The 27,976-nt window shown below is 46.3% G+C and overlaps 1 protein-coding gene across 3 annotated transcripts in view; it reads left to right on the forward strand.

The window, feature by feature from the left end:
- The window catches only part of LOC119386516 (juvenile hormone acid O-methyltransferase), a 56,221-nt gene that overhangs the window by 19,315 nt on the left and 8,930 nt on the right, over positions 1–27,976 (forward strand). Inside the window, exons 2-5 of one of the 3 annotated variants that reach the window (XM_037653782.2) lie at positions 3,491–3,536; positions 13,583–13,832; positions 15,233–15,563; positions 16,257–16,413. In XM_037653782.2, the coding sequence (XP_037509710.1) occupies positions 13,588–13,832; positions 15,233–15,563; positions 16,257–16,413 (733 nt within the window). In that variant the 5' untranslated portion in view covers positions 3,491–3,536; positions 13,583–13,587. Of the gene's footprint in view, positions 1–1,785; positions 1,867–3,490; positions 3,537–13,582; positions 13,833–15,232; positions 15,564–16,256; positions 16,414–27,976 lie in introns of those variants that run through there. The other 2 variants (XM_049413157.1, XM_049413156.1) reach the window with 2 other exon arrangements.

The raw sequence follows: 27,976 nt of genomic DNA on the forward strand, positions 1-27,976 counted from the left end.
ATGCAGCGCGTGGGCCGAAACTGGTGCACGTTGGCATTTTTTTTTTGAAGACACTCTCTAGCCCGAAAACACCGTCGTCTACAGGCATCATCATTAAAACTTCGGCCCCTGTGGAGACAACATGGCCCGCCTACTACGGATAGCTTCTCGCCATCTACGAAGCGGTCCAACACTTTCACCATATTCTCGAGGCACATAACTGCACCGTCTACAGTGACCACATACCTATCCCTTACGTCTTCTCCCAACGACGCGAAAAGCTTCCACCGATCAAGCATAACCAACTGTCCTTTATCGCCTAGTTTACCATCAACATCCAAAACATCAGCAGAAAGGATTACGCGGTCGCCGACGCACTCTCGCGCGTCTCTGCTGTCGAGCTGCCACCCGTTACGACTGACACCCACGCGAACGCTCAGAAAACGGACGCCGAAGTCCAGCGGCTCCTCGAAAATGGCTTCTCTCTTCAACTTCAACAAGTCGCCGTCCCTGGGTTGACGGACACGCTCTACTGCGACATATGCACCGGACGTGTGAGACCATATGTCCTTTCGCCGCATCACCGCAGCGTGTTCAGCCAGTTACACAACCTCAGTCACCCCGGCATCGGCGCTTCTACACGCCTTGCGACTGACCGCTATGTTTTGCCCTCAATGCAACGGGACTGCCGCACCTTGGCACGTCAGAATCACCCGGCACGCCACATCACCACTAGGGGCATTCCCCCTGCCGTCGCAACGGTTTCAGACGTCCACATCGACATCATTGGCCCCATTCCACCTGTCGGGCCTTACCGCTGCTGCCTCACCGCCATCGATCGGTACACTCGATGGCCCGAAGTATTGTCGCTCGAAAGGATCACCGCAGAAGACGTCGCCTCGGCCTTCTTCACCGGTTGGATTTCCCGCTTCGGCACTTTTCGTCGCGTCACAACCGACCAAGGACGGCAATTTGAGTTCCAACTCTTCAGGCTCTTTGGGCTTTTCACCGGGTTCGAGCGCTCACGGACTACCAGGTACCACTTCTGTGCCAACGGGATGATTGAGCGGTTTCACGGTCAGCTCAAAGCAGCCATCACGTTCTACCCTTACTCAACTTGGCTCGAGCCTCTCCCGGCCGTCGCTCTTGGTCTGCGCGCCACTTCCAAACCAGATATCTAGGCAACGCCCGTAGAACTGCTTTACGTGGAGCCGCTTCGCCTACCTGGGGAACTTCTCTCCGTTCCAACTTCCGACATCACCAGCTCGGACCCGACAGACTTTGTCGCCCGGCTACGTTGCACAATGGCATCACTGCGCCCGTCACCGGCAGCACGTCACACCAAGCCGACCCCGTTCATGTTTAAGGACTTGGCAACGTGCTCGCATGCCTCTCTCCGCGACAACACTGTACGTGCGCCCTTTCAACCACCTTACACCGGACCCTATAAAGTAATCCGCCGTAACGACAAAACATTCACCCTTCAAATCAGCGGGAGGGATGTTCGCGTCTCCATCGACCGACTGAATCCATCATACATCCTCTCCGAGGAAACTACCAACTCCCGCGCGCCTCCCGTAAATCACCCACAACACCCTCGAACGCCTCGGCCTGCGCCCTACATCACGCTTTTTCGACGCCAGGTGTGCGTCACCAATGGTCTTCAAACCTGAGGGCATCTCTCTGCGTGGAGGGGGGGGGGGTGCGCTGCGTCGGCGCTACTTATTCGAGCGCCCGTGAGATAAGAACACTCTCGCCCTCAGAAGACAAAAACTTTGTGTGCTCCCGCAATCGGTTCAGTAGTCCAGTTGTTGCTGTTACGTATTTTCGTGTGAAAGCATTAAAGTTATGTGTATCCACAACCTATTTCAACTATTCTGCAGATATGTGTTTTTTTGTTCGACGTCAGTCAAAAGTCTATCCCGGATAACCCGTGGTGTAGTGAGATGTGCTCTCGTCGTTCACGCCGTTGGCGCTGAAAGCTATCTCGCAGTAGCAAAGGGGCTCTCATTGAAGGGATCGGATCGCTCTTTTTGTACAAGCTCGCGAAGTGCTCTCCACTCTCGTCGCTTTCGAGGCCTGGGCCCGTCACGGTGGTCTTCTAGTTACGGTGCTAAACTCCTGACTTGAATGTAGAGGGATCGAATCCATGTACCGGCGGCTGCATTTCGATGGAGGCGAGAAACTCGAGGCCCTTGTACTTAGATTTAGGTGCACGTTAAAGAATACCAGATGGTCAACGTTACTGGAGACCTCCACTACAGCGCCCCCCCATAATCATATCGTTGTTTCGGGACGTAAAACTTCATGAATTATTATTAATATTTCGAGTAATGCGTGACGCAGTACAAGATGATTGTGTCATCCGAGGTTGATCCGGCTCCTAATAGGTGAATGATGCTGTGAGGTATCCTCCCGACGATGAACAGTGCACATGCAACCTGGGAAGAATGTCAGAAGACACGCAGAGTTTTAACATCTACCACAATGGCTGCAGCTTCTGGTGTAATCGAAGATGCGGCTGTGGCACATGCCACAAGCCCTGCGCCGGTGGCGGCTTTTACGCCTGCACAGGTGTGGTCATGAGTGACGTGTGTGCAGGCATCTGAGAAGACCATATCGAAATAACTACCGAATCGCCAAAGAAGTATGAATGTTCCATCCTTCTCTCCAGGGTCTCCACAAGCTGCCAGCAGTACGACGAAACAGCAGCAGCAAAGCAAACCTAGATAGCAATTTCTCAGTGTCGATAACCAACAGCATAGTAAGCGCTGATGCGGTGATGCACACAAGCGTACCAGCAAACGCTGATTGCAGAACAATCATAACAGAATCACCGTACTAAACGTGCAACGCAACAAGCGCCGACACAACGAGGCACACAAGTGCGCTTGCGAACGGTGATGACAAAGCAACCGTAACAGACAAACACCGCGAACTCGTGGTCGATAACAATAGCGTACAATGAGATAAAGCAAATGCTTTTACGGCGAGGCACACACGTGCACAGGCAAAAGGTGATGACAAAAACACCGCAAGAAGAGATCGCTTCTAACTCGGAAGCTAAAAAAAGTATTAAATGCTAGATGCGAAAACGCGAAAAACCTTAAAAGCCATGTACAATACTGACAATTTCAAACGCGTCATCTATTTTTTTTTTCAGTATAACGACTTGTATGCGCAATTGCTCGAGATAACCACGTGATGTAAAATTTCATTCTTGTGAAATACTCGAACACGTAATTTTAAAGCATATCAAATAATTTTAGACTACCATATTATTTTATGTCAAGTATGGCTTGCGACGCGGGTTCAGTACTATAACCCAGCTCAGTGAATTCACTCATGACATCATCCAGGCCCTTGATGCAGGTGACCAAACTGACGCAATATTCAGAGATTTTTCCAAAGCTTTCGACGCTGTGTCACCTTAGAAAGTGCTAAAGAAGCACACTGTTAATCTCAAAAACGAAGCAGTAGCAAACTGGACTTCTTTTTTCCTATCCAATAGGTCTCAGTACCTACTCTTCCGGTCATCAGATTTTTCCACTTGCACTGTAAAGTCTCGCGTCACTCAAGGTTCAATATTAGGCCCGCTCCTTTTTCTGATTTTCATTATTGATCTGCCAAGTAATATTCCTGTTAAAATCCGCATGTATGCTGGCGATTGTGTTTTGTATCACAAGATTAAAACTCCTCATGATCAGATCATGCATAACGATTCATTTGCATCGTTTCAATCATGGTGTGACACTTGGCAAATGCAAATCAACTTCCGGAAAACGGTATCCATGTCATTCACCGGCGTTTTTCCCCCCTCTCCGTTTGCCTATTCGTTTAATGGCTGCCCTCTCGGAAATGTTTCACAATACAAATATCTAGGTCTCCTTTTTCCTTAGGATTTATCTTGGTCTCGTCACATCGAACTCACGTGCAACCGTGCGCTCAGAAAGTTAGGCTACCTGCAACGCACATTACGTCGAACACCTGCTTCGTCCGATATTGGAATATGGACCAGTTGCGTGGAACCCACACAAAATTGCCTATATTCAACAAAATTAAAACTTGTTCAGAAGAAAGCTGTACGCTTCATTTAGCGTCGCATTGACAGGTATTTTTCACCTAGTTCCCATCTTCCTCTTCTTCAGCTTACCAGTCTCTCTTCCCGTCGTCACGTCGAATGTTTGAAGTTTCTTTATACCTTAATTAACGCCCTACGATTCCCCCTACTCGGCAATTACATCGCACCCGCTAGACCAACGACCACCCGAAATTACCATGAGTAGAACACGTCTACTTTTATCCATCCTACAGTCGCGTTAAAATATAGCGTTGTGGTTCATTCTATATAATTGTGGAATGTTCTACCTAGTTATGTTAGATCTTTATCACTCGATGACTTCTTATTGTATATTGCTAATCATGGTTGTTCAGCGCACTATGTTTTATGTATTGTATTTGCCCACTCCTGCGATAGCCCTGCGGGGCTGCAGTATTTTGAAATAAATAATAAAATGTCGCGACAAATCTGGCTTGTAAAGATAATGCTGCCTCTGATGTGCGCGTTCAAGTCGAATTAACGCCGATATGACTTATACTAAAGACTGAAGAAAAGAAAACATGTACATTACTTAGCCCTAAATTGTCTTATTTCAATCCGTGAGTACTGTACACCATACACTACTACTAAACGGGAAGAAATAAAGAACTTCTTTTCGTGCACGCTCCTAGTGACTATGGTAAGCCGTAGTAGCAGCGCGCACTTGGAGGTCACGGATCGGCATACGAGTGAAATAGCAACATGGCATTGCAACTGTAGGTGTATAACAAAAAAAAGTCACCGTTTCACCGCAAGGGCGCAGCAATGAATGCGATAGCAAAAAATTGTAGTGTTATACGAAGTAAGGCTGGCAGCTAACTCTTTTGTATCCGATCTCGCGTAACTACAAAACGCTGGTGTAAGAGTATACGGCCGCTCCAGGGTGAGATGCTCTTTCCACATAGTCACTTAGCGTTGAGAGCTGCAGGGTATACGAGCTGCCAGCTGATGCCTCCTGAGATAGCGCGCGCCAGGATCGCAACCACGCCCTTATGGTGCGTTCACACTGAGACATTCGCCGGAGAGAGCGCGCGGAATCCGCTTCGGCGGCAGCGAGATCCGCCGGAAAGGCCCATTTCGCGCCGATCGGTCCTGGGGTGCTATGCAGGATGGCCCGAGCTTCTCGGGCACACGAGTTTTCTCCGAGCCCGCCCTACGACGGTCATGATAGGAAGACAGTGCGGAGAGCGCGATAGAAGCGTTGATAAAAACGGCTAAAAGAACGAGAATGGCGTCACAAACACATGCGCGGCATTTGCGGCGGTTTTCAAAGGAATACCGCGTGCGAACGCGTGAGCGCCGCCACTCAGTCAACATTTTGACAGTGCAGCGACGTCAGCGTGATTGTCGCGCTATCTTTTTGCCAACTGATGATCGCGCCTCCCACGGGCGTGTTCGTGGGCGTTTGTCCTCTTTCGGAAAGTTCTTTCGTTCCAACTAGCGCATGGAAATTTCCACTGTCGAAGGGAACAAGGGCGACGACGCAGCACTCTGGTGCAGCTCGTTTCGCTTCTCTGGAATATTACAGATAAATAAATGGACAGGCTACTGCTATACTTACATTGCACGTATGAACATTTTTTTGTATTAGCGAATCGGTAGAAACAGTGTCTCCGCAAACAAGTAATAGTAACATTTCTCGCCGCAAATCCCACCAGGGGCACTTGCTTCATAGCTGTGAGTGGTACGTCGTGAGAGCGGTGAAATTGAATGCGAGACGCCGTAGCCACGTCATAGCCACGTCATGATATAACCTTTAGTTCTTCGTGCGTGTGTGCATAGTCTGTGCGATTAAGCTCATAGATGAATCGTGCCGCTCGCTGGCGTTGTTGCGTGAGCGCTGCTCCTCGGCAAGAGGGAACGCGGCGGGCGGACCCGCTCTTCGCCGCGGGCGTCTGTCAATCAAACTGACGCGCGAACTCGGGCACAAACTCGTTGATTCTGAAAAGGCCCCAGTTCAACTCGTGACTGGCATAGTGCCAGTGTGCCTGTCAAGTGTTTCATGCGGTGGACGCTACTCAGCAGCTTCTTTGCATATAAAATAATTTGTTCAGCTTGCAGTGCTTGTGCAGGGCTTGGGCCATCGGTGGAGTTTGTGGTCACCTAGCTTCTTCCACCTTTTTACGTGGCTCGTCTACTCAGTCTGCTCGGTCTGCTTCGGTGTAGTCGCCGTTTCAGTTCGGTCTCAATATTGGTGTTATTGCTTAGGAAGGTCTTAACTAACATGAGAGTGAATAGTCCTTTCTTATTTGTTAATGTTTTAATTACCGCGACATTAATTAAGTACACAGGTAATTAGCATTGTAATAATTAACACGGTCCCAATTAACACATCCTCGGTGAGTAAGGTCCTGATTATCTTTGTTTAATTACACTAATTTTCGTTGTATTAATTAGCATTAATTGATAACGTTTTAAATACCGCGCCATTAATTACTCAGGTTTAATTCGCAAGGTCCTGAATAGTACAGAGGTAAGGAGCGCAATTCTAATGAGCACGAGCCTAATTAACACGTTCATAATTAGCGTCGTGTAATTAACAATAACTAATATTTTCTTAATTACCACGACATTAATTACATTGGTTTAATTTACAAGGTCCTGAATGGTACAGAGGTAATTAGCATATTCGTAATTAGAACGATCCTAATTAACACGATCTCGGACGAGTAACGTCTTGATTATCTTGGCTTTAATTGCACGATCCTAATTAGCGTCATGTCATTCATCATGATCTCAATTACCTTGTTCTTAGCTTTACACGGCTTCATTAGCATGGTCTTAGTAAGACGTCGCGTAGTTAGCTCGACCTTAGCAAGATATGACCTAATCAGCTTCGTCATAGCACGTCCTGACTTAGTTAGGTATACCGCCCAGCCCATCAGCTAATCCGCGGGGCGCACGTGCATTGGGACCGAGCAGACGATGAAGAAGAGAACGACGAGGGCGCGCGCCGGCCGAGCAACGCGCTAGAATGTACAGGCCGACCATGGTGATTATACACGTGGCCTCGGTGATTAGCTCTAGCCGCGGTGTTGTAAGGTGCTCGGTCTGAACTAATCTCGGAGGCCACGGTGCTGCTTATTCGAAAGGATACTTGCTGCAGACATTAAAGGCTTGAAAATGAATTCAAACGGCCCGCGCACACATAAAAAATATAGTTAGTAGAGCTTTCTCCCACTTTTCCTGCATGGGTGCACGTCTGCACTCAGTGGAACGACAAACAAATGAAAGAAGGTGCCTCTAGTTTTCGACACCATCCAACCTTCTCGACCGCCCTTGACGTGATGCCGCGTTCCATCGTAACCAATGGGACGGAGCGCGCGCTGAGGGATGGATTTCACCTTATCGTACTATTAGCTCGTTCGAAAGGGGGTGTCGCCAAAGCTCGGAAAGATACCGAGTTTCGCCAAACTCGGGCCATCCTGCATAGCACCCCTGGACCGATTTTTGTGGCAGCTGCCGCCGGATTCCCTCACCGCGAACCAATTGAAACGCGAGTCGAACATTCGAAAATGGCGGCGCGCTTGTGATATCGCAGTCGTCGAAGCCCGCAGCAACAGCGAAGTCTTTCGTAATCACCCTGTAGAGACAACTGCCAAGTGTTGTCGCGATTAGCATCTTTGCAATACATCATCGCGATCTCGCAAAACGGGTAGCATTATCTCGGCTAGACCAAGCTTCTCGCGTCTTGCAAATCAGGGCGAACCAACCACAACTGCTTGCGTCGTTTCTTGTTCGGCGAACGCATGTTTCTCCTCGTCAGACATTGCCAGACAGTTGCTTTCCAGCAGGCCCAGCAGTTCCACGACCCTGCTCCGGTTTATGCGCTCCGCCATAACGAAACGCGTACACAACGCAGAGCGCGTCGATGCCAGCGTTCCTTCGCGCGAAGGGACGATGACAACTAGGCGCCCTAGTTTCGGCGGTGCGGTTGCTAAGCGGTGTGAACAATGTGGAATTTCGGTGGCGCGCGAATTCCGGTCGCTGTGGCCGGCGGATTCCCCAGTGTGAATGAGCCATTAGAGTCAAACTTCAAAGGTGCTGCTCGAGTGACACCCCCCCCCCCCCCCTCCCCACCTCGCGCCTTTTCAGGCTCGTTCAAGACGCGCGAGGCGTTTCCTGTCTGACGCCAGGCCTCCCGAGCAGGTTCATGTCATTGCATGCGCCCTCCGAACAACGTAAAGGCGCCGGCTCGTTTGATCTCTGCTTCGACCGCGTTCGTCGCCTCCACTCGCACGCTTTTATCCGCGGTGGAACATACAATGCGCGGGGATCTTATCAATTTGAACTACATGCCGGTTATGACGGTGACGGCAACGGCGACGGCAAAAACCCGTCGAGACTTTCCATATAATTGCTATCGCAATAAAAACAAAAAAAAATAGGTGGCACTACGCACGCACTTATTTAGAGAAACCGGACACCATAGTCATACAGTTAACGCAGTCAATTACTTTTCACCCTGGATACACTGCATACACTGGCTAAAGCATAAAACAGAATTAGAAAACGCGAAACAAATTCAGTGAACTGTCGCAGGAAAGGAGGATTCCACCATTGATTGTTGCGGTAATATTTAACAAACACACTACTGTGCAATTACCTACAGAAAGCATAAATCAATAAACTAGGAGAATCGATGCAACTCAGACACACATTGCATGAAAAATACCACGTCGAAATATTCGGCACGTGTAAGTAGCGTAAGGCTTGAAATGTGTAAGAATTGACAAAAGTGAACTGATATGGTTGGGATACTTCAATAGTAATCAATCATACGTAGTTGGAATACGCAGCACATAAGACGAGTTGGAATGAACATTGGACAGAGAATGGACTGTTAGTAAAACCTGAACGACCTAACCGAGAACAAAATTCGTTCGAGATAAGCACTGGCCCGTGCCTTCAGTCGGTTAGAAGAGGCCGAGGACCAGTGTAGATAAAGGCAAGAGCAAGAAGCTGGGATAGGGTTTACGTCAGTGTCCACATTGCGCCAAATTGGCTACATTATGACCCCGTCTTGCATGAAAACTTCACCCTGGCCTCATGGCTATGTTCTTTCTGGACGCCTTTATCATGACATATTAGCTAGTCATTTTTTATATCATTTGCAGAAACATTAGCAAGGAAGAATATGTTATATCTTTTGCTTCCAAGCTTTTCTGTCTTCTTCTTGTGCTACTGCAAGCACGCTGGTACGCATCTACACAGCCCTACGCGCAACGCGACTTAAAGGAAGAAATTCGCGCCCATGTAGACAACAGTCTGGCTTTCGAGTTGGGGTGTGCGAACAGTGAACTTTAGAACCAAATCGAATGCGAATTGAATAGGGACCTTACCGAATCGAATCGAATACGAATACAAATCGAATACTATTCGAATAGTTTTCGAATAGCAAGTTAACCATTTTCAAGACAGCTTTATAATTCTACAACTTTTTATTTCAAATTATTATCCACAAATTTTAACAAAGTACCATCACCGTTATATTTAACTAAACAAAAATATGCCATAATTATGTAAACTGTGGGGATATTATATACAGTGGCGACTACAGCCTTCGAGGCGTGTTTTTTTAACTCTAGTGTGAAAACGGCAGTTACTTCAGTACTCGAGGTGGTACTGTGTCACCACCTTTTCAATAATGCTCAGGCATGAAATTTAAGTTATGCTTCACGAATGAACATTATTAATGTAATAATATTAATAGTGGATCGATGACACATTTGCTTTGGTGACACTGGAGTTTAAAGCATCAATTCGTTCAACCGTTTAATAGTAAAGCTTCGATATTCCCGTGAAAGCTTGAACTTTATGCATCTTGGCAATTTACTAATTACAAAAACTCACAGTTTCGCCGCAAGGGCGAAACAATGACCACGATGGCAAGAAATTTGAATGTCACACGAAGAACGACAAGCAGCTTGATACTTGCAGCGCACCGCTAAAGCACAAAGAAGGACGTGCGAAAAGAACGCACACGTATACAAAGGACAATCGTGAACTAACAACTGTCACAGTAGTTAGGTCTTTGTGCCTGAGGAACGCGCTGCATGTGTCGGTAATGGAGAATCAGACGCTCTTAGATATTTCTTTTTTCTTTTAAATTGCAGCGCGTGCAGGGATCCCTCTGCGTCTCCTGCGTCACGGGGGCGTCTGACGCAAGGTGCGCACGGTGTTTCTTTAGTTTTTCGTTCCGCATCACGACTGGGTATAGAAAGAGACCACTTTGTCGTGCGCGTCTCGAATTTTAAAATTGAAAGAAAAGTTGTCAAATTTAAAAAAAATGTAGGAGCTTTGCGTGATAGCAAACACGCTCAAGCTCCTCCGGGATCTGCGTACCACCAGCGGTGAATCGTGGGTATAAATAGCTCGCTGTTATTTCATCGACGCGTGCATGGCGCGTGGTTCAGTTGTCTAACGTAGTGCGCTTGCAAGCGAGGGGTCGCTGGTTCAAGTACCCCCGGTCGGGTGCGCCAGAATTTTTATTTTTATTTTTGTTTGTGTCTTTTACATACATACATACATACATACATACATACATACATACATACATACATACATACATACATACATACATACATACATACATACATACATACATACATACATACATACATACATACATACATACATACATACATACATACATACATACATACATATCATGGACATGAGGGCGACGGTAAAAATCCGCCGAGAGTGTCCATATAACTGCTATCGCAAAAAAAAAGCTTAATAATCCTTCGCTCTTCCTGCTTGCTGCTCTTTATGGATTTTGCCATCAGTGCTGGTTATTCCAGAAATACTCCGTAATTCGGTTCAAATATTGGATCGAATACAACGTGCTGTTGGTGCTGCCCGCCAGTTCCTAACTATGATGCACAGCGCATCTTCTCCTGCACATTTGAAAACACAGAGATGCGCAACCAAATGAAGCTAGGCGATTCGTCTGCTTCCGGATTTTACTGCTTGAAGCTGGAACGATCTACGGCTTAAATCTAAGGCTTCAAGAAAAAAAATTCACCGACAGTTACGATACTGCCCAACGCGAATTCTGAGCGCAGCTATTTAGCTTTTGCTGATTTTGCGATAAGTTGAGACAAACAATTTCATAGAGACATGTACGTATGTAGTTGCATACCACTATTTATTCGCATTGAGCGTCTTAGCACCCAGATGTCGCAGTGCCTGCGTGCAATTCATGTCGCCCTTCTCTTTGACAATTTCTTGCACTGCCCGGTTCAATTTAGATATACCTTGGTTGGCTTTATTTACATATTTCACCACGTAAGCGGCACATGCGTGCGAGCGAAACACTAGCTGAAGACCCATGTTTGAATCTAGGATTGAAGCGGCACAAGCGTACGTTTCAAGCACTATCTGAAGATCGAAGTTTTATTCTATGATGGACGCCACCCATGGGATAAAGTAATTCACCCACCTTTGCTGCACGCTGCGGGGTAGGACGAGGGTGGAACGAGGGGGTCCGCTCGGAGAACCGAAATGTACTCTGCCTTGTGGATGACGCCGTGATGCATCCAGAACCGTGCAATCGAATCATAGTTGGTCGTTTCCAGGGCCTGCTGCACAGCTTGGTACTTCTTTCGGAGGCTCTCAGTGTGTTTCTTCTGCACAGAGACGGCGAAAAAGTGGCTTGGAATAACGCACGTCTTCTCCTTTGCTTGCCCAATTCCAGTGACGCATACTTCGTTTTCGTTGGACACGGTAGTGGGGTATACCCAATTCCTGTGGCAGGTACTTGTTCGCGCGGTTTCTCCGCTGAGGGCGACGGCGACGCTGCTTAACGCATGTACGGGCGCCTAAGAGCTGCACTCTATAAAAACTGCTTCAACCTTTGACGCTCCTCCTATGTTGTTCGCTACGTTGCTCTAAAATTACACTGCTACAAACTGTATCTATTCTATATAATGTACAAGCGTACTGAATATACAGTTTCTTCATTTACTTCAAACACACTGCACGCGTGAAGACAAAATAAGAGCAGAAGAAACGTGTTTTTCATGCTATATTTTTGCTTTATTGAAATTGTATTGCGCGTTCATTCCTAAAAGCTCTGTTGGTAATGACTACCTCCCTATTTCTTATTTTTGTCTACTTGTGGATAATTTTAACTTAAGTTCTGGCTCAATGTCAAACGCGCTCAAAAGCAACCCTAACACGCGAAGCCACGATGCCGTAATTGAGATCAGACTATAGCGTGGAACAGCACAACGGGACCGAAGGACTTCACGATGTTCACGTCATCTATAACCGGCTTAGAAATGTTCAAAAAGCAACTCGAAAACGTGCAATCAAACGATGTGCAAAAACTGGCCTTGCTTGTGCCGGAAGTACCCCTTCCCCTCCAAAAAAATGGCGAAGCTTCCACAAAGCCGCGCAAGGCTTGAAACAGCATAACTGTACAATTCGGAAGACTAATATGGTTGCTTCTAGGTTGTTTGTAAGCCTTAGTTGGTGATGCAGGTTGTTTCTTGGTTGCTTCTAGATCGTTGCTGGGCTTTAGCTAGGTGATTTTGGGTTGTTTCTACGTTGATTCTCAGCGCGAAGAGATTCGAGTTAAATCACAGACAGTCACAGACACGACATGGATGTCCAAACTCCAGAGACAAACTCCCGCTGAAACCAAGCGTTCGCACCCCTCATAAATCTACGGGCACGTCGTCTCTGGCGTTGGCCTTCCATCGCTTCGTTGTCTTCTCGCAGGCGCCGTTGCCTTTCCCGTCACCTAGTATTCTCTCGTACGTACTCAGGGTCTTCAGCTCGCCGCCCTCGCTTCGCAGCCATTTCTTGCTGGGCTAACTGTTGCCTACTTCATTTTAGTAGACCAGTGGTCAGTAGTGGGAGATACTCAATTTCTGTGGCACATTCCCGTTTATGATTATGATAGTTTTTTGGTTCGTCGGCCAAGGAGCGATTTGCTAAACAGCTTCGCTTTTAATAAGCACTGACACAGCAGGCAGACAGTAGAACCTGGGCACATAAACGAACTCCTTCTCTCGTCGTTGAACAGGATAAAAAGCGTAGCAGAAAAATGCATATGACCAAAAATGTTCAGAAAGCGAATAAAGTCATTCGTTTCTGCAGCGTTATTTATTCAGTTATCTACTGAAAAACATTCGAGTTATTTTCTATAGCGTTGAAATTTTCTCCAGCCACCATCGCGTCAAAACTTCATTGCGTCTTGTGAGGGGTTCTTGGCTGCTCTTTCACCGCTGTAGCCAAGTGGGCTAAGTCACAGTGTTTTACGGCCAAACAGGAGAACCAACACGCATGCGCTTGTAGCGAGTCCCAGATATTTTCGTTGTTGCAAACAGTTCCTCACGCTTTTCATAGCTCTTGCTTTTTTGCATCAAACACTATGGTCGTACTTCATAGCTTCTTAAGAGAAATATTGTCATTTTGTGATGTTACGTAAATTCCTCGATGTGTGAAGCTGTTAAGCAATGTATTAATGGCGTCTTATTTTCATTTACGCAGCGAGAATGCCAGCGCAAGCTAGTCAAATCGAAGTTACTTCATCCCTGGTAGCAGCTACCTCCGCCGTGGGCCCTTTCAAGACGAACGACGCCCCAGATGCGTATGCAAGCAAGATCTCACTCAACAAGAAGCCCTTCCTTGAGTTCTTAAGCACCTTCGAGTGGAAGGAACCTGCTAGCGACCCCAATCAACAGCTCTTGGACATTGGGTGCGGAACAGGGGATGTGACCCGAGAGCATATCCTACCCAGGTAAAATATATCTGTGCTCCAATAGTCTTGACTACTGCATAATAACCGGCAATGTAATGGCGAATAATAAATCGACTCAGCGATTACGTTACGAACAACTATTTCATTTTTATCATAGGTGAAACGGAAAGTCAAGCTATCAGAACACTTACGTTTTAGCTTTATTAGATCTGTGCAAATATGACATTGCATCTGTCCATTCACTGCATTGCATCTGTCCATTCACTACCAGGCCCGTAGTGCTTTTCTTGTATCCTCGCGAGCGTGTGCGAAAATTCAAGGCGTCCATCCGTCGGGTCGTCATGAAAAGCTTCCAAAATGTCTGGACGCAATCCTGATGGTATAACGAGTAGGTAGTTAGCTCGACGTAGCCACGATAGGGAAGTTACCGCTGCGAAGGTTTCACTGACGTTGACCGCTCTAACGAGATGACAGAACTTACACCGCGAGGACCCAATATAAGCATCATCATTTTATTTTTTAACATTCTATACAACGCACTCACTAATAGGCGAGGAGTCCTACTTGCAGAAGCGAAGAACAAACTATAGCAATCACACCCTTTGTTGTTGATGTGCTGTCGAAGTCTGCCTTCCAGACATTGCTCCATTTGCCCTACTTGGCTGGTCTGTTTGAAGAAAGTGTGATCTAGAAAACAACACTGGCCATGCAGGACGGATATCGCTTCTGGTGTTCTATACCAGCCACTGGGTTTCCACTTCTTAAATGTACACATTTCGAAGGGACGTCTGTTTATCTTAGTTAAATCATTTTTGAAGGTTGAATGGCTACTTCTGCATAGCTTTCGCGTATTGGTCATACTCTGTTACCAGCACTTGTTTGTATACACGTCCCTTACATTCGAGTTTACAAACGCTTCGTTAAAAAATATGAAACTGTGCCATTGCATGTAAGCTGGCATTCAACAATTATATTAGTCAGGGAAGAAGTGCATTATCTAAAATTGCTCTTAATGCTTCTGACGGTGACGTTCCTGAGTCATCACAGAATTTTGTCCATGCACACATTGATATCTGTTACATCACAGCCTGGTGTACCAACGAGAATCCGAACTCTTTGGCAATGTTTGGCAGCATTTACCATTACATAGTTCTAACACTCGTCGGTGCGCTCTTGGCTTTATTTTCACGTGTATTTCCCTGCCGAGTGAGTTGCCATCGGACTAATACTCCCGATAGAGCCAATACAGCATCGTTGAAATTTTTACACTTATAATTCTGGTCTAAGTGTCGTGAGTGCAAAACAGGTTTCGAACTGCAAGCGGCCGGCAAGGCACTATGGTTAGCAACAACAAAAAATGGCCAAGTAGCGCATTGGCCTACTAACTCCAGAAAGTGACCCCAAAAATGTGTGAATCATCTTACACTCTATTCTCATAGGTGCCCTCCATGTCGGCGGATTGTGGCCGTGGATTTCTCACCCAAAATGCTTGAATACGCGAAGGAACACTATGCGCACCCGCTTATTGAATACCAACTGCTCGACATTAGTCTTGACGTGGAGAGCTTCCTGGCTGAAAATGGAACGTTTCAGCGTGTGTACAGTCTGAGGGCGCTGCACTGGGCCAAGGACCAGGCCCGAGCGTTTGTCAACATTTCCCGACTGATGGCACCCGGCGGAGAATGCCTCCTGCTCTTCTTGGGTCGCTGCGATACATTCCACTTCATTCGTCAAATGGCACAGCTGGAGCCCTGGACAAAATATCGCGATGTGAGTGGCGACTTCGGACAACTTGCAAATGAATAGAAGTTGACGTTATAAACCGCTATTCATATGCGACTAACTTGTCTTATGTATGTCTCCCCTTTCAGTAGAAAAGTAGATCACGGATTAATAAATGTGTAACATTAATTTGTTACAGCATTATGATTACGGCGTAACTGAACGTACATACACCGAGCAGGGAATACAAATTCAGTTTTTTTAGAAGTCAGATACGTGTACACTGCAGCACTTGAAAGGGCAAGTCATCTAAAAGGAATGGCAGTTTTACAACGAGTTCCTTGAAATCACTTATGTGACTGCAATCGGCACGCCGGCTAGGCGCAAGTTTATGCTTTGCAATTTGCGCAACAAGCTAGCTGTGAAAGTAACATAGATTGTAGGCCATGTAGACTGACTCAATATATAATGGACTTACACACAAGAATTTCCTTACTGCCAGGTGCTTTTAGAGATTTCCATGTATAATATCATAACGTCACTGTTTCTGCTGCATCTATACGCTTATCAACCTAGTGAGACATCGTGTACATACTTTCTACCAACCCATCCTGAATGCAAAGCTGGCGATGGTTCGAGACAGCGAGCATATTGCATTGATAGAGGCGTCCTCAAAATTTCTGCTTATTCGCCTGGTTGTATTTAAATGTACCTAATTACAGATCCTGACGCCTTTTGCAGGTTTTTGAAAATGCAGTGCCAAAGACACATGATATGGCCGACCCGGATGCGCTACGGTCGTATGTGGAGAACCTTGTTATCTCAGCCGGTATGACTCTGATCAAATTGGATATCTGGCAAAGAAAGTCTTCGTTTCTGGACACGGAAAGTGCCGTTGGTAGGTTACCACTTTAGTGAATTCGCCTCACTGAAGGTTTACTGCATCACTCAGTATTGCAACCTCGATGTTTGCATAAAGTTCCGCCCGTGTATCGTGAGTTGCCCAGATAATTTTTTGTACACATTCTCTTGCGTTGGCATGAAAAAAGTCGTGCTTCCAGCTTCTACCTACTGACGTACACTATTGACATGATGCTGTCGTTGAGAGACATCGTAGTAGGCCAGAAACTGCAGTGGTCTGTAATTAATGGCCTATTTGCTATATATTGCTAAAGAAGTGATTGTATCGTTTGAAGCTTAAGGAGGCCATGAAGATAGGACGTGAAGGCGACAATCATGCATAAACTATTCAGAGTTACACTTTTTCTGCTGTCAGCTTTCATGTTTTCGGGTGCTTTAATGAATTCGTAAATTACATGACCATTCATTTGCGAATTAAAAAAAAAATTCCAGAACTTCTGGACAACACCAAGAGCGATCAAAAAACAAATTATGGGCGTAACGGAAATGGATAGAAAGGCAGCATTGTGGATCAGAGAATGAACTGCGGTAACCGATAATGTATTTTGCATTATTAAAGACAAATATTGGGCAAGCCCAGTATGTGCCTTGGCATGCCCGAACCGTCGTTTCGTGAACAGTTAACTTCAGCAAGGGAAGGACACATCTCAGCGTTTAGGGCCCCAAGATGAGTTCAAGCAAGTACGAGGATCTGTGCGGCGCATCGCGCGCCAATGCCGCATCCTTTCGCACAGCTGACAAGCTACACTCACGATGGCGGCATTCGCGTGGTGTGCGTTACTGGTAGTACCTCGTAATATGACATCAAAGGTACAGCCCTGATAGGCTTTATGATCAGTATTTGATCTTGGTAGGTAATGTTGTACTTTCACCGGAAATAGAAGCAACAACACCAACTGTCATGCACCACTCAACTGCGGGTGAAAACTACGATTCCCAGTTTTATTACCAAAATGAATTCTTGTGCTAGTTCACTTTCCATATTTACTAAAAAGAGTATATCACAAGTACCACGAACACAGAGGATAGGAAGTCGAGTAGAAAAACATTTATTGCAAGGGAATTCAGGACCTGCCAGGCCCCTTGGGGCCCCGCCCGACGCCAACACACTCAAACGTTCATGTCTAATGAGACTATGACGTTGGCAGCCCGGCGGGCGGGGATCTTCTGCATTCTGCGGGCGGCGATCTTCTGCGTCCCTAGCATAAATTATGAATGTAGTTTTTGAAACACTGAGGATGTAGGTAGCATTGGAACTAGTGAGCGCTAGCGCAATAGCGATCTCTTCCGCTTCTTCTGGTTTTGTCCCACGAGGTAATTCATTTATTAATGGAAGGGTGTTCGGTGTGTACACCACCACTGTGGCTCCGTGCTGATTGCATGCAACATCTATCCAGATAGCATACCCCCCCCCCCCCCCCCCGTACATTTCATGGGAAGTAGCTGCTCTGGTTTTACGTCGCTCATGGTTTCGGTCGGGGTGCATATTACGGGGTAGCTGTTGAATAGAGAATGTTTCGAGAATTTACCTGCGTAGGAACTTCAGGGAATAATGATTGGCGGGGACGCGAGTTTGGAATTTTGAAAGTATATGTCTTCCGGTAGGGCTGTTGGCTATTCGGATTTGTTGTGCCTCGGTTAGTTCTGTATGGTGTTATGCACACCAAACTTTGCCAGGCGTTCGTACTGGTGTTTTTTGGGAGGCGGAGCGCTGCCTTGGTGGATTGTCCGATTATAGAGCTTATTGTTTTGACTTCGGTCATATTAAGGTCGACGTATGGTGTAGAACACAATAGTATGCTCATGGCATACGCGTGTACCACTCGCAGAGAATCCCCTTCTCGCAGGCCGTGATCTTTAGCTGTCACTCTGCGTATTAGCTGCGTGGTAGCTGCCAGCGTGCTCTTTAAGCGATGGTGGTTTCGGTATGTTTCTCATCTTCTTGCAGGCAAAGCCCCAAGACACGAATGGTAGGGACCTGAGGGATCTCCGTACCCTGTACGCAGATTTTGACGAAAGTGTGGTTTCTGCGACATTTTGTTGGAGTCATGAAAAGTTCTAATTTTTCTGGTGAACAGCTGGGGTCTGCATTGGTGACGCGTCCTTTCTTACCATTGCAGCTGTTTGTAGTGTTTCTTCGATTTGGGCGTCCGATCTATATGTAGTCCACAAAGTAATATCATCTGCGTACAGGGTATGGTCGAGATGGGGGTTTTTCTGCAGCTTCCGCGCAAGCTGAATAAGTACTGCGTTAAAAAGGGGATAGCACAGATCCTTGCGGGCTGCCTATGTCAGCTAGTGTGTAGCGGCGTGCACGAAGATCGTCTACACACATGGTGGCCGTTCGGTGAGAATAGGGAGACAACACACTGGCGCCAGTCTGCTGTATGTCTCTTGTCCATGTTCGTCGTGTTTGTGCTCTAATATTTTAACACGGAAGTGTTTTATGCCGGGGTCCACCAAAACTTTGTGACGTCGAAGAAACAGAAATGACGTCGAAAAAATGCACACGATCAGATGGCAAAGAAAAATTTCAAGAAAAAAAAGCTGCATCAATGGCAGTCAAACGCAAGACCTCTCGGTCAACGACAACAGATGCCGAGCACGCTATCCACTGGGCCATGGTCACATGCTCTGAAGGCTTGCAAACGCGCCTTTTATATCTCCCACTTTCCTCGCACAGTGCTCAGTCGGCGGGGTGGTGTCGCCGGCCGGGAACGGTAAAGTGAAGCAATGCATTATGACTGTGGCTTCCGCGGTTAGGTCCTGCACTGAGTCGTTGCTGCACGTCCGTCCTATTCGGCGCGTTTCCAATAGAAAAGCAATTTTGTCAACGCCTTAACGCACAGCGAGGTGGCGACCTAAGTCCCAGCCTCGGCCTCGCTTATAGAATTCACCTATGTATTTTCCTCTTGTCCCGCCGTGGAGTTCTGTTTACTCTTTGATATGCGGCGGGATGTCAACCTTACCTTAAGTTCTGCGTCAAATCAGCGACGCTCTTCTGGCTGCCACACCGCTTTCTATGATTACGCTCTCACCGTTAACTACTACGTACAAGTGCACCAGAAAGTTGTTTAGTCATTGGTCACGAACGTTAGTCGTCGGAATAAAGATGTACCACCAAGCGTCCACGTGGGTGCATCCACGTTAAACGATGCTATAGCTGCCGAACACCAATATTATTTGTGCATGATGTCTTATATCAATCAACATTATACATTCAACTACTTCTGTAAAGACATGTTTTGCTTTCGTATTATACCGATTCTTATGGAGGAGGGATCGACTATGTTTTTTAATCATTGCTGCTTTTATCAATCCGGTATTCTGACGAGAAGAGAGAGTGAGTGAGAGAGAATGGTTGCGAAAACATCTCATCAAAACTCACAGGGTCCCTTATGCACACACCTAAGACAACTGGAAGGCGAAAGCAATCTTCCTTTTCTTCTCACTCGATGAATTGATCCAGACCCGCCACCATCCGATAGCTGACTTAACGCGGTTTTCCGTTGCCTCGAGGATCGGAGCCAGGTCATCGTAATCGCCCACCTTCGCCTCCTTGATCGACCCAGCTTTGACGAATCTACGATGTCACGTGGTGACGCCATCATGGGGCGTTACGTCACGTTACATCACTGTGACTCTGATACTTTTTTTTAGAATGTCACTGTGACGTCATTATGACGTCACATATTTTGGCCTTCTGTGACGTAACGGTGATATCATATGTAAATGGCATCACATGATGACGATTTTAGCATAACTCGTGTTGACGCCGCCGACGTGGGACGCCGGTCAATTTTCGCGTTTGATGAGTCGTCTAAGGCCTTCGCCTTAATCTGGGAGGCACGGTACCATTTATCTCGATGACAGCATGCGCTGTCATTGCTGGTGGTATCAACCTCTAAAACAAAAGTGAGCGAACGCAAGGCGTTCCTCCTCGCTCTGCTGAATTGCTGACAGAGCGCACTGGAAGTATCCAGTCATCGCTGCTTACTCAGCCACTGCACCTACTGAATATTCTTTTGCAGTTCTGCGCGCATGAGCGCCGCTCTTTCGCTTAGCCGTGACAGCCGTCACTGCGAGAAATAACGGCCCTGCCGGTTTCGGCCGAAACTGAGCCTGACTTCCAAAGGCGAGCACTTTGCCAACACTACGTATTCTACAAAGGACCGCATGACCGATGGGAAAAAACCACTCAAGAGGCTGGATGACCTATGAAATGCAATCCAACTCAGAATTAAAATAAGAATACGGCGAGTGCTATAATAACTGTAAGGAACGTGTCACAATGTAGCACGTCGAACGGGGTTTCTAGTGCACCATACAAAAAATGGGGCACCAGAGCTGGAACCTAGGGTGGCTCGTTGATTGTGGCTACCTTTCCTGTTACTAGCTGCGATCTACCACTGCCCCCGAAATGCACTAATGGTGTTGCACTGTGACTTCACTTAATAGCAGGTGCTCTCTCGAAGTCTCCGTCTGCAAATTAGATTGTTCATTCTCATTCAATAGTTGTGCAAGGTCCATACCCCTCTGGTGTCAACGGCTGCCATTACGTTGTTGCGACATTCCGGCGAGACTGAATGTTTGCTGACGTGGAATCTCAAGCGGGACTGAGTGCCCAGCCCAAACAGAATTTACACCTAGACTGACTGTCCAACTTACAAGAGAACTTGAACAATATAGAAGCTAGATTTTTTTTACTATCATACAGAGCTTCTGAACGTGCAATCTGGCTCATTGCACGTTGAGTTCGCAGGCGCTTTCGGCTGGATGCATCAAACAAGGAGGTGGAACGCTACTTGTTAAAGGAGAATGCTATCTGTGGGTAACGTTAAACTAAGGATTTACTTTTTTAATATCCACGGCTCATTGTGCCCCCCATAAAGGTTGTCATGAACCACCCCTAGTTGCCGCAACCGATGGCAACGAGAGTTAACCAGCGGAGCGCGAAGTGGTCGTTTGCCCAGGCCCCCTCTTTTTATACAGAGAGCCGTCCTCACTCGCTTTGGAGCTGCTAGCGCCCAGTGTTTGGCGTCGGGCAGCGGGTAGCATGTTATTAGCAAATAGCCGATATGAATCAAAAGCGGCGTTCGGATCAGACGATGCCCTTCCTGCCACGAGGTTCCGCCACGTGCCGGCGGTGCGCTCCGTATAGTTAGAGTATATTATAGTGATGCAGAACTATCGCTAAATTGACTATCGATAGTATAGATAGTTTTTTTGAAACTATCGATAGTGTAAACAAACTATCGATAGTGCAATCAGTAGTACCATCGTTAGTATTACTAGCGATATTACTGCCACGCGTGTTTATTGCTTTATTTTAACGTGTTCGGGTTTCACCCACAAAGACTGTTAGCAACCTTTGACGCAGACAGCGCCATATTGTTTGAGAAAGTTCACAATTGTTTGAGATCATTCTGTTAAGATTACGCGCCGGACGCGAGTAGTCAAGTTTATTCGAGAGATTACAGGAGCACCAGCGATAACGGTGGAAGGTTTGATAACTGATGTGTAAAGGACGACGCGTTCCACCGATGATCAGATTACGCAACGGCTGACGACTGCTCCCGCCGCTATCAGTGCGCAGCATGTATCGCTTGTACTTAGAGTTTTGATTTTCTGGGCACAAGTTTGCCCTAATAAAAAGCTCCGTATTTCCTAGTCGTGCTGCAGCGTTCTTCACCGTCACAACCACGTGACAATACTATCGATAGTGGTGTGAATAATGTTGCGGTTGCTGGCCGGCCATATTGCGAAAATATTTGCAATAGCCTACTACCAGCTTCGCTTAATTTACGAGCAATTTTTGGCAGAGAAATAATTATTTTCGCAGTGAACAAGGCGGAATATATCTATAAAAATTCGTATCCATAAGCAACCAGTTACACCTTACAATTAACTTCTTGATATTTTTTTTTATTTTGAAATCATAAAATGCAATATCAATTTGAAGCCGCGCAGTCCCACCACATGTAAAGGCTTCCTTTCCGCTACAGCTGAACAGTTTGACTTTATGATCTAGTGTCAGCAAAGCACTCTGGTGAAGAACACAATCATAATAATATCTGGGGTTTAACGTCCCAAAACCACGATATGATTATGAGAGACGCCGTAGTGGAGGGCCCCGGAAATTTCGACCACCTGGGGTTCTTTAACGTGCACCTAAATCCAAGTACACGGTCCTCAGACATTTTCGCCTTCATCGAAAATGCAGCCGCCGCAGCCGGGATTCGATCCCGCGACCTTCGGGTCAGCAGTCGAGCGCCATAACCACTAGACCACCATGGCGGGGCTAAGCACACAATCATGTCAACTTTCTTGCCCTTCAGCCTGGTACTCCGGCTCCCCTCTGTACCACGCGCGCGGGGAACCAAGTTTATTCAGCAGTGAGTCCGCGCTGTTGATGTTATACTATCGATAGTGCCATCGATTTTTTTACTATCGATAGCGCTAGCGACAGTATTTTTCACCATCGATAGTTCAATAGTGGCTCAGCCATCAATAGTATCGATAGTACCATCGATAGTTCTGCATCACTTGTATATTAACTATTAGAGAAAACCTAATGAAACAAGCAGACATTGAAGCTTCATTAGGCTGTGTCGAACAAATGAAACGGGCTCTGGATCAATTCCCTCTGTTACAATACACGAGGGTTTTGAAGCGTGGAACAACAGAAAACAGCAGTGGTAAGTAAAAATTGTGGAATCATTACACCTGCGTGTGACGACATTAGTAAATAACACGTAACGGCAACACCACGTGGAGTACCAAAGCATTAGCAAACATACGTGCCGTCTGCTTCATTAAACACGTGCGCCTCCGCTTTGAGACCGCCATTCGACCGATGAGCGCAGCTGAGTCTCCCGGCAACGAAACCATGTTGTAGTCGCTGTCGTCGTCGAGAGAATGACGACATGTGGAGGTTGAAAATCATTTCTTTCTTCATTCCGTGGCGTCGGACGCTGCAATGTTTCGATACTGCGCGTGGTCGCCGTGGTTCGGTGGTTGCGGTCCCTAAAAAACGTCCTCATATTTACCGCACAAATTTCTAATGTCAGGCCTATCGTAGCTTTCTACTGACATGTTACTGACAGCCATCGCGACAAGCGTAGGAAAGGAGCCGCACTTCGTTTTTAGACTTCAAAATTCAAATAAATTAGCTTTAGGGCACCTGTAGTTTGTCAAATTTCGTCACAGTGTTCCTTGAAGCACGCAAAGCTCGTACTGCAGGCAGTTTCATGTCAGGTTACTGTCCGATACTGGTGTCTGCACTCGTCTAAATCAAAGTGAAAGTTACCTGCTGGCGAAAGGATGCGTAGGTAACACAGTGAAGAAAACCAGCAGATTGTGTGAAGTTTACCACTGAGCGATGGAAAACTTCTAATATGATGAGAGTAAAGACGATTTTCCCGTTATCACTGCCATATTTAATTCACTGTAACGAAAATGTGCGACCGCTTGAAAAATTGGGGCAGCTGCGCACTGGTGGTACGAAAACGGAGGAAAGAGCGGAGCTGGCGGCGTTCACCTCCTCATTTCCCTCATTCTCAACCTCACTTCTGCTCACCCGAAGGTCGCGGGATCGAATCCCGGCCGCGGCGGCTGTATTTTCGATGGAGGCGAAAATCTGTGACGCCCGTGCACCTAGATTTAAGTGCACGTTAAAGACCCCCATGTGTTCGACATTTCCGGAGCCCTCCGCTACGGCGTCTCTCATAATCATGTCGTGGTTTTGGGCAGAGTGTCGGAACGGAACGAAAACCGAAAACGAAAAACTAAAAAAACGATATTTTTGACCGGAACGAAAACGTAACCGAAACTTTATCGATTATTTCGTTCCGGAGCAAAAACAAAATTTTTTCAATTGTTTTTCGGTTCACGAGAAAACTTCGCAATTCGGAAAAACTAACCACATGCAATGTGAGCATATCTCAGAATACATTATTAGTGCGTACCTCAGGCAGGAATTCCAAAGCAAATATACGTTCAAATCGTGCGAAAAACGAAAACAGTGGCAACCAGAGATATTTATATTAACGCAAGTGGGCTTTTGCGCGTCATTCACGCAGGCCAAGGTGAAGAGGGCGTTGTCGGTGCTTGTTACAGTTAAAGGTTGTTAGAGTTAAAGCTGTTATGAGACCACAACAGCTGATTTTGGCGCCATAGTTGTCCGCCACCTCCAGTGTCCATGACCACTATCGCGTGATATAAGAAAAAATTAAATGAGAAACAAATTTCTAGGATCGGATGGGAGTTAAACCTGCGCCCTCTGCGTGGCAGTCGGGTCTTCCACCACAGTGCGACGCTGGTGCTTGTAACTCCTCCGCAAAAATACTATATACAGGCGTCATGTCGGGCAGTGAATCGTGTTAACGTATGTAATATAACGTGGTAGAAGAGTAAAATAACAACCAATCATCACACAATGCTCGAAATTAACAATAAAGCAGCATTGCTAAAACGACCTGGCTGATTACAAACATGGTACACATATAAAGCAACGTGCCTGCTACAAATGGATGCATAAGTTAGTGCGCAAACAAATGCATTATCCCAGCAGATACCGAAGGGAGAAAGAAATTACCCCTGCGCGTTGGTTCCCATTGATACCCGCACATGAAAGTGGCGAATACTCTATGCACAGCCTGATCTTTATCTCACGAGCAGTTTAGTACCTCACACACGTAAATAACCTCGGCTACAAGGAAGGAATTGCATACCTGCGCACAGGCGAGCACAGAAATTTCTCCTCACCCCATCCATGCTTGCGAGGCGCGCTTGACAAGCGTGAGTGCTGACGAGCAGTGCGGCCCAGTGCTCCGCATTCGATGCAAAGGCACAAGATGCCAGAGTGGTGCACTGTTCCAACTACTACCAGCAGATCTAGAGGGTTTTGTTCCCCATTAACCAAATCTTAGTTTCCCCATATTCACGACCGCTCTAGACGCGTGACAAAACTGCGTAGTCTTGTTGAATACTACCTTTTTCAGCATAAAAATACACTATGCCGTCATTTCAGCATTAACACATTTAAGCTTAAACAATATTAAAACACCACCATTCGTTCGAACATGCTCACCATGCAAATAATATAGGTAGCGCGGGAACTGCCCCTGTGGGAATTAGTAGGATGGTTGTACTGCACGAGATATGCCGCCAAGCTACTATCCCTCGACCTTGGTAACGTGTTTTGCGTACTTTTGCAGTTCTTAATGCATCTGATGACATCAGCTCTATGGGGCGTTCATTGTTAACTCGATAAAACTATCAACATGCCTTTCCTACGTTGAAGAATTGCAGGAATGGAATTGAACTACCCGGCCATTCCCAGAGTCCAAATATGCTATGTTTTTTTTATTCCGAGGAATTGAAAGGAATGGAATTGCGGCAAGTACTAATTCCCCGGAATGGAATTGGAATGGAATGGAGGCGCCCATTCCACAACACTGCTTCCCACCCACTGCAAAGTGCTCAGCCATAATTCTTCATCATCATCAGCCACAGCACAAAGTGCACATAATGCCTTACAGATGTGTAGCGGGTACCACGATTCTCCGAAGTATGACGAAAAATGGCCTAGTGGGAACTTCGTTAATTCAGAAAAATTGCGATGATTAATGGCGTAGTGTGTACATTGCATGTGTACTTGTATTAGTTCCCCAAGAGGCTCTACAACGGGCTCTACAAAGTTCGCTCTTCCAGCTTTCGCTGTGACTTGATGCGTGCTCCGCGCAGGCCTGGCGATCTTTTTATCAGAACAGTGGTCTCGCACATCAGAGAATACTCTCAATGACGTGATGCTTCTGAGATCGTGCTCACTCCCTTGACACAAAGCATTGAGCCCACTAAACAAATTCGTGTTTGTCTTTTGAGAAAATAAATACTACGACTTTGAAATTAATACTGGTTTGTGCTGGTTGGTAGGAATTCGTGGTATACAGTTACTTCCGCTCCTCTGAACAACGTGTTTCGCCCTTGTCCCGCTTTCTACAAAGGAGGGCAAGTAACTGCATCACAAATCTAATGTTTTTTATGATTCCCAGCACTTCAAATTTTTGCATACAAAAAAACCGTTACGAACCGTTACGGAACATTTCTTTTCGTTCCGGAACAGAAACGGAACGGAACTTTTTGCGGTGGAACGAAACTAAAACCGAAAAAAAAACATTTCGTTCCGACACCCTGGTTTTGGGACGTTGAACCCCAAGAATTATTATTATTATCAACCTCACTTCTCTTTACCACCCCTTGCTATACTATGCAATGTATGGCTACGCTGTGTAGGTATCGCGTTCCATTAGTTTTTCATATCGATTGGTATGAACTGGCCCGATGAAGTCCAATTTGACCAAGTAATTCTCATCTCCTATCGTCAATGTAGTAATCGGCATCGATTAGTTATCCATCAGTAGTACTTTGTTATCGATTGCGACTACCTAAGCTCAAACGAGCATAGGCATGCATTTCGCGGAAATTCCATTAATTATTCTGCATTGTTTGCTTACCGGTCAGTATTGATTGGCCATCGATTATATATTGATTGGTAATAAACGTGCATCCAAGTTGAAGCGTGCATAGTGATGCATTTCCCGCGCTTTTGGCGCGGTGACGCGAGTGGCTATAACTCACAATGGCGACGCGCAGTGACGTCATTTCGCGGTGGGATTTTCCCATTCCACAGATCGCACCTTACGCCGGCTTTAAATGAGCATCGACAGCAAAACTACTGCTGCTTTTTCATGCTTGCAAAATTTTTGATGCTCTAAATAGTAGCTTTTTGTCGGACGATCCCGAAATTGAACATTGAAGGGCCTAACGTATCGTGTAATTATTGCTAGCGTCATTCATTATCACCAAATTGGGCGTTATTTCAAAGGCCTGAAAACAACCTCCCAAGATCATTAGAAGCTAGCGCTGCACCATGGTGAAGCATCGCAAGATGACGTGCGCCCAAGTTTTGGTGACGTTGAGAGCGTGCCTTTTGAATCGGGGACCCGCGTGGGTGTACAACCTAGCGATGTGTGTGCAGAAGTATATATATCGTCGTATCGCAGTAATGTAGTGGTGTGTGTGCAGGAGTTACTAAATCTCTCTTTATAACTATGCGTTCAAAGGCAACCCGATCTTGCTTCAAATAGTAAAGCGCTTCCCCTCGATTTATCATAAACTGTCTCCATGCTTATTTCCTTTTCGCCCCTTCGGCAGTTATTCAGAGCCGTACGGACTGCTGGGCGAGTTGGCAACTCATCTTAATGCTGTGGTGCGCAAAAGAACGAAAACACGAAGGCAACTTGGATGCGCCATGTTTCGCTTGCCTTCCTTCGTGTTTTCGTGCTTTTGCGCACCACAGCATTAAGATTCAGAGCCGGTTTTTTTTTTTGCCATCGCTGCCATCCAGTAAATCATCTCCGCCTCTGACTTTTAACGCTCTTTGTTACCACATCGTTTACACTACCAGTCGTATATTTACTATATTTACTTTACGACTGCCAGTCGTATATTGCCAGTCGTATTTAAAAAGAACTAGG

Source organism: Rhipicephalus sanguineus, chromosome 3 (assembly GCF_013339695.2).
Source record: "Rhipicephalus sanguineus isolate Rsan-2018 chromosome 3, BIME_Rsan_1.4, whole genome shotgun sequence".
Lineage (NCBI taxonomy): Eukaryota > Metazoa > Arthropoda > Arachnida > Ixodida > Ixodidae > Rhipicephalus > Rhipicephalus sanguineus.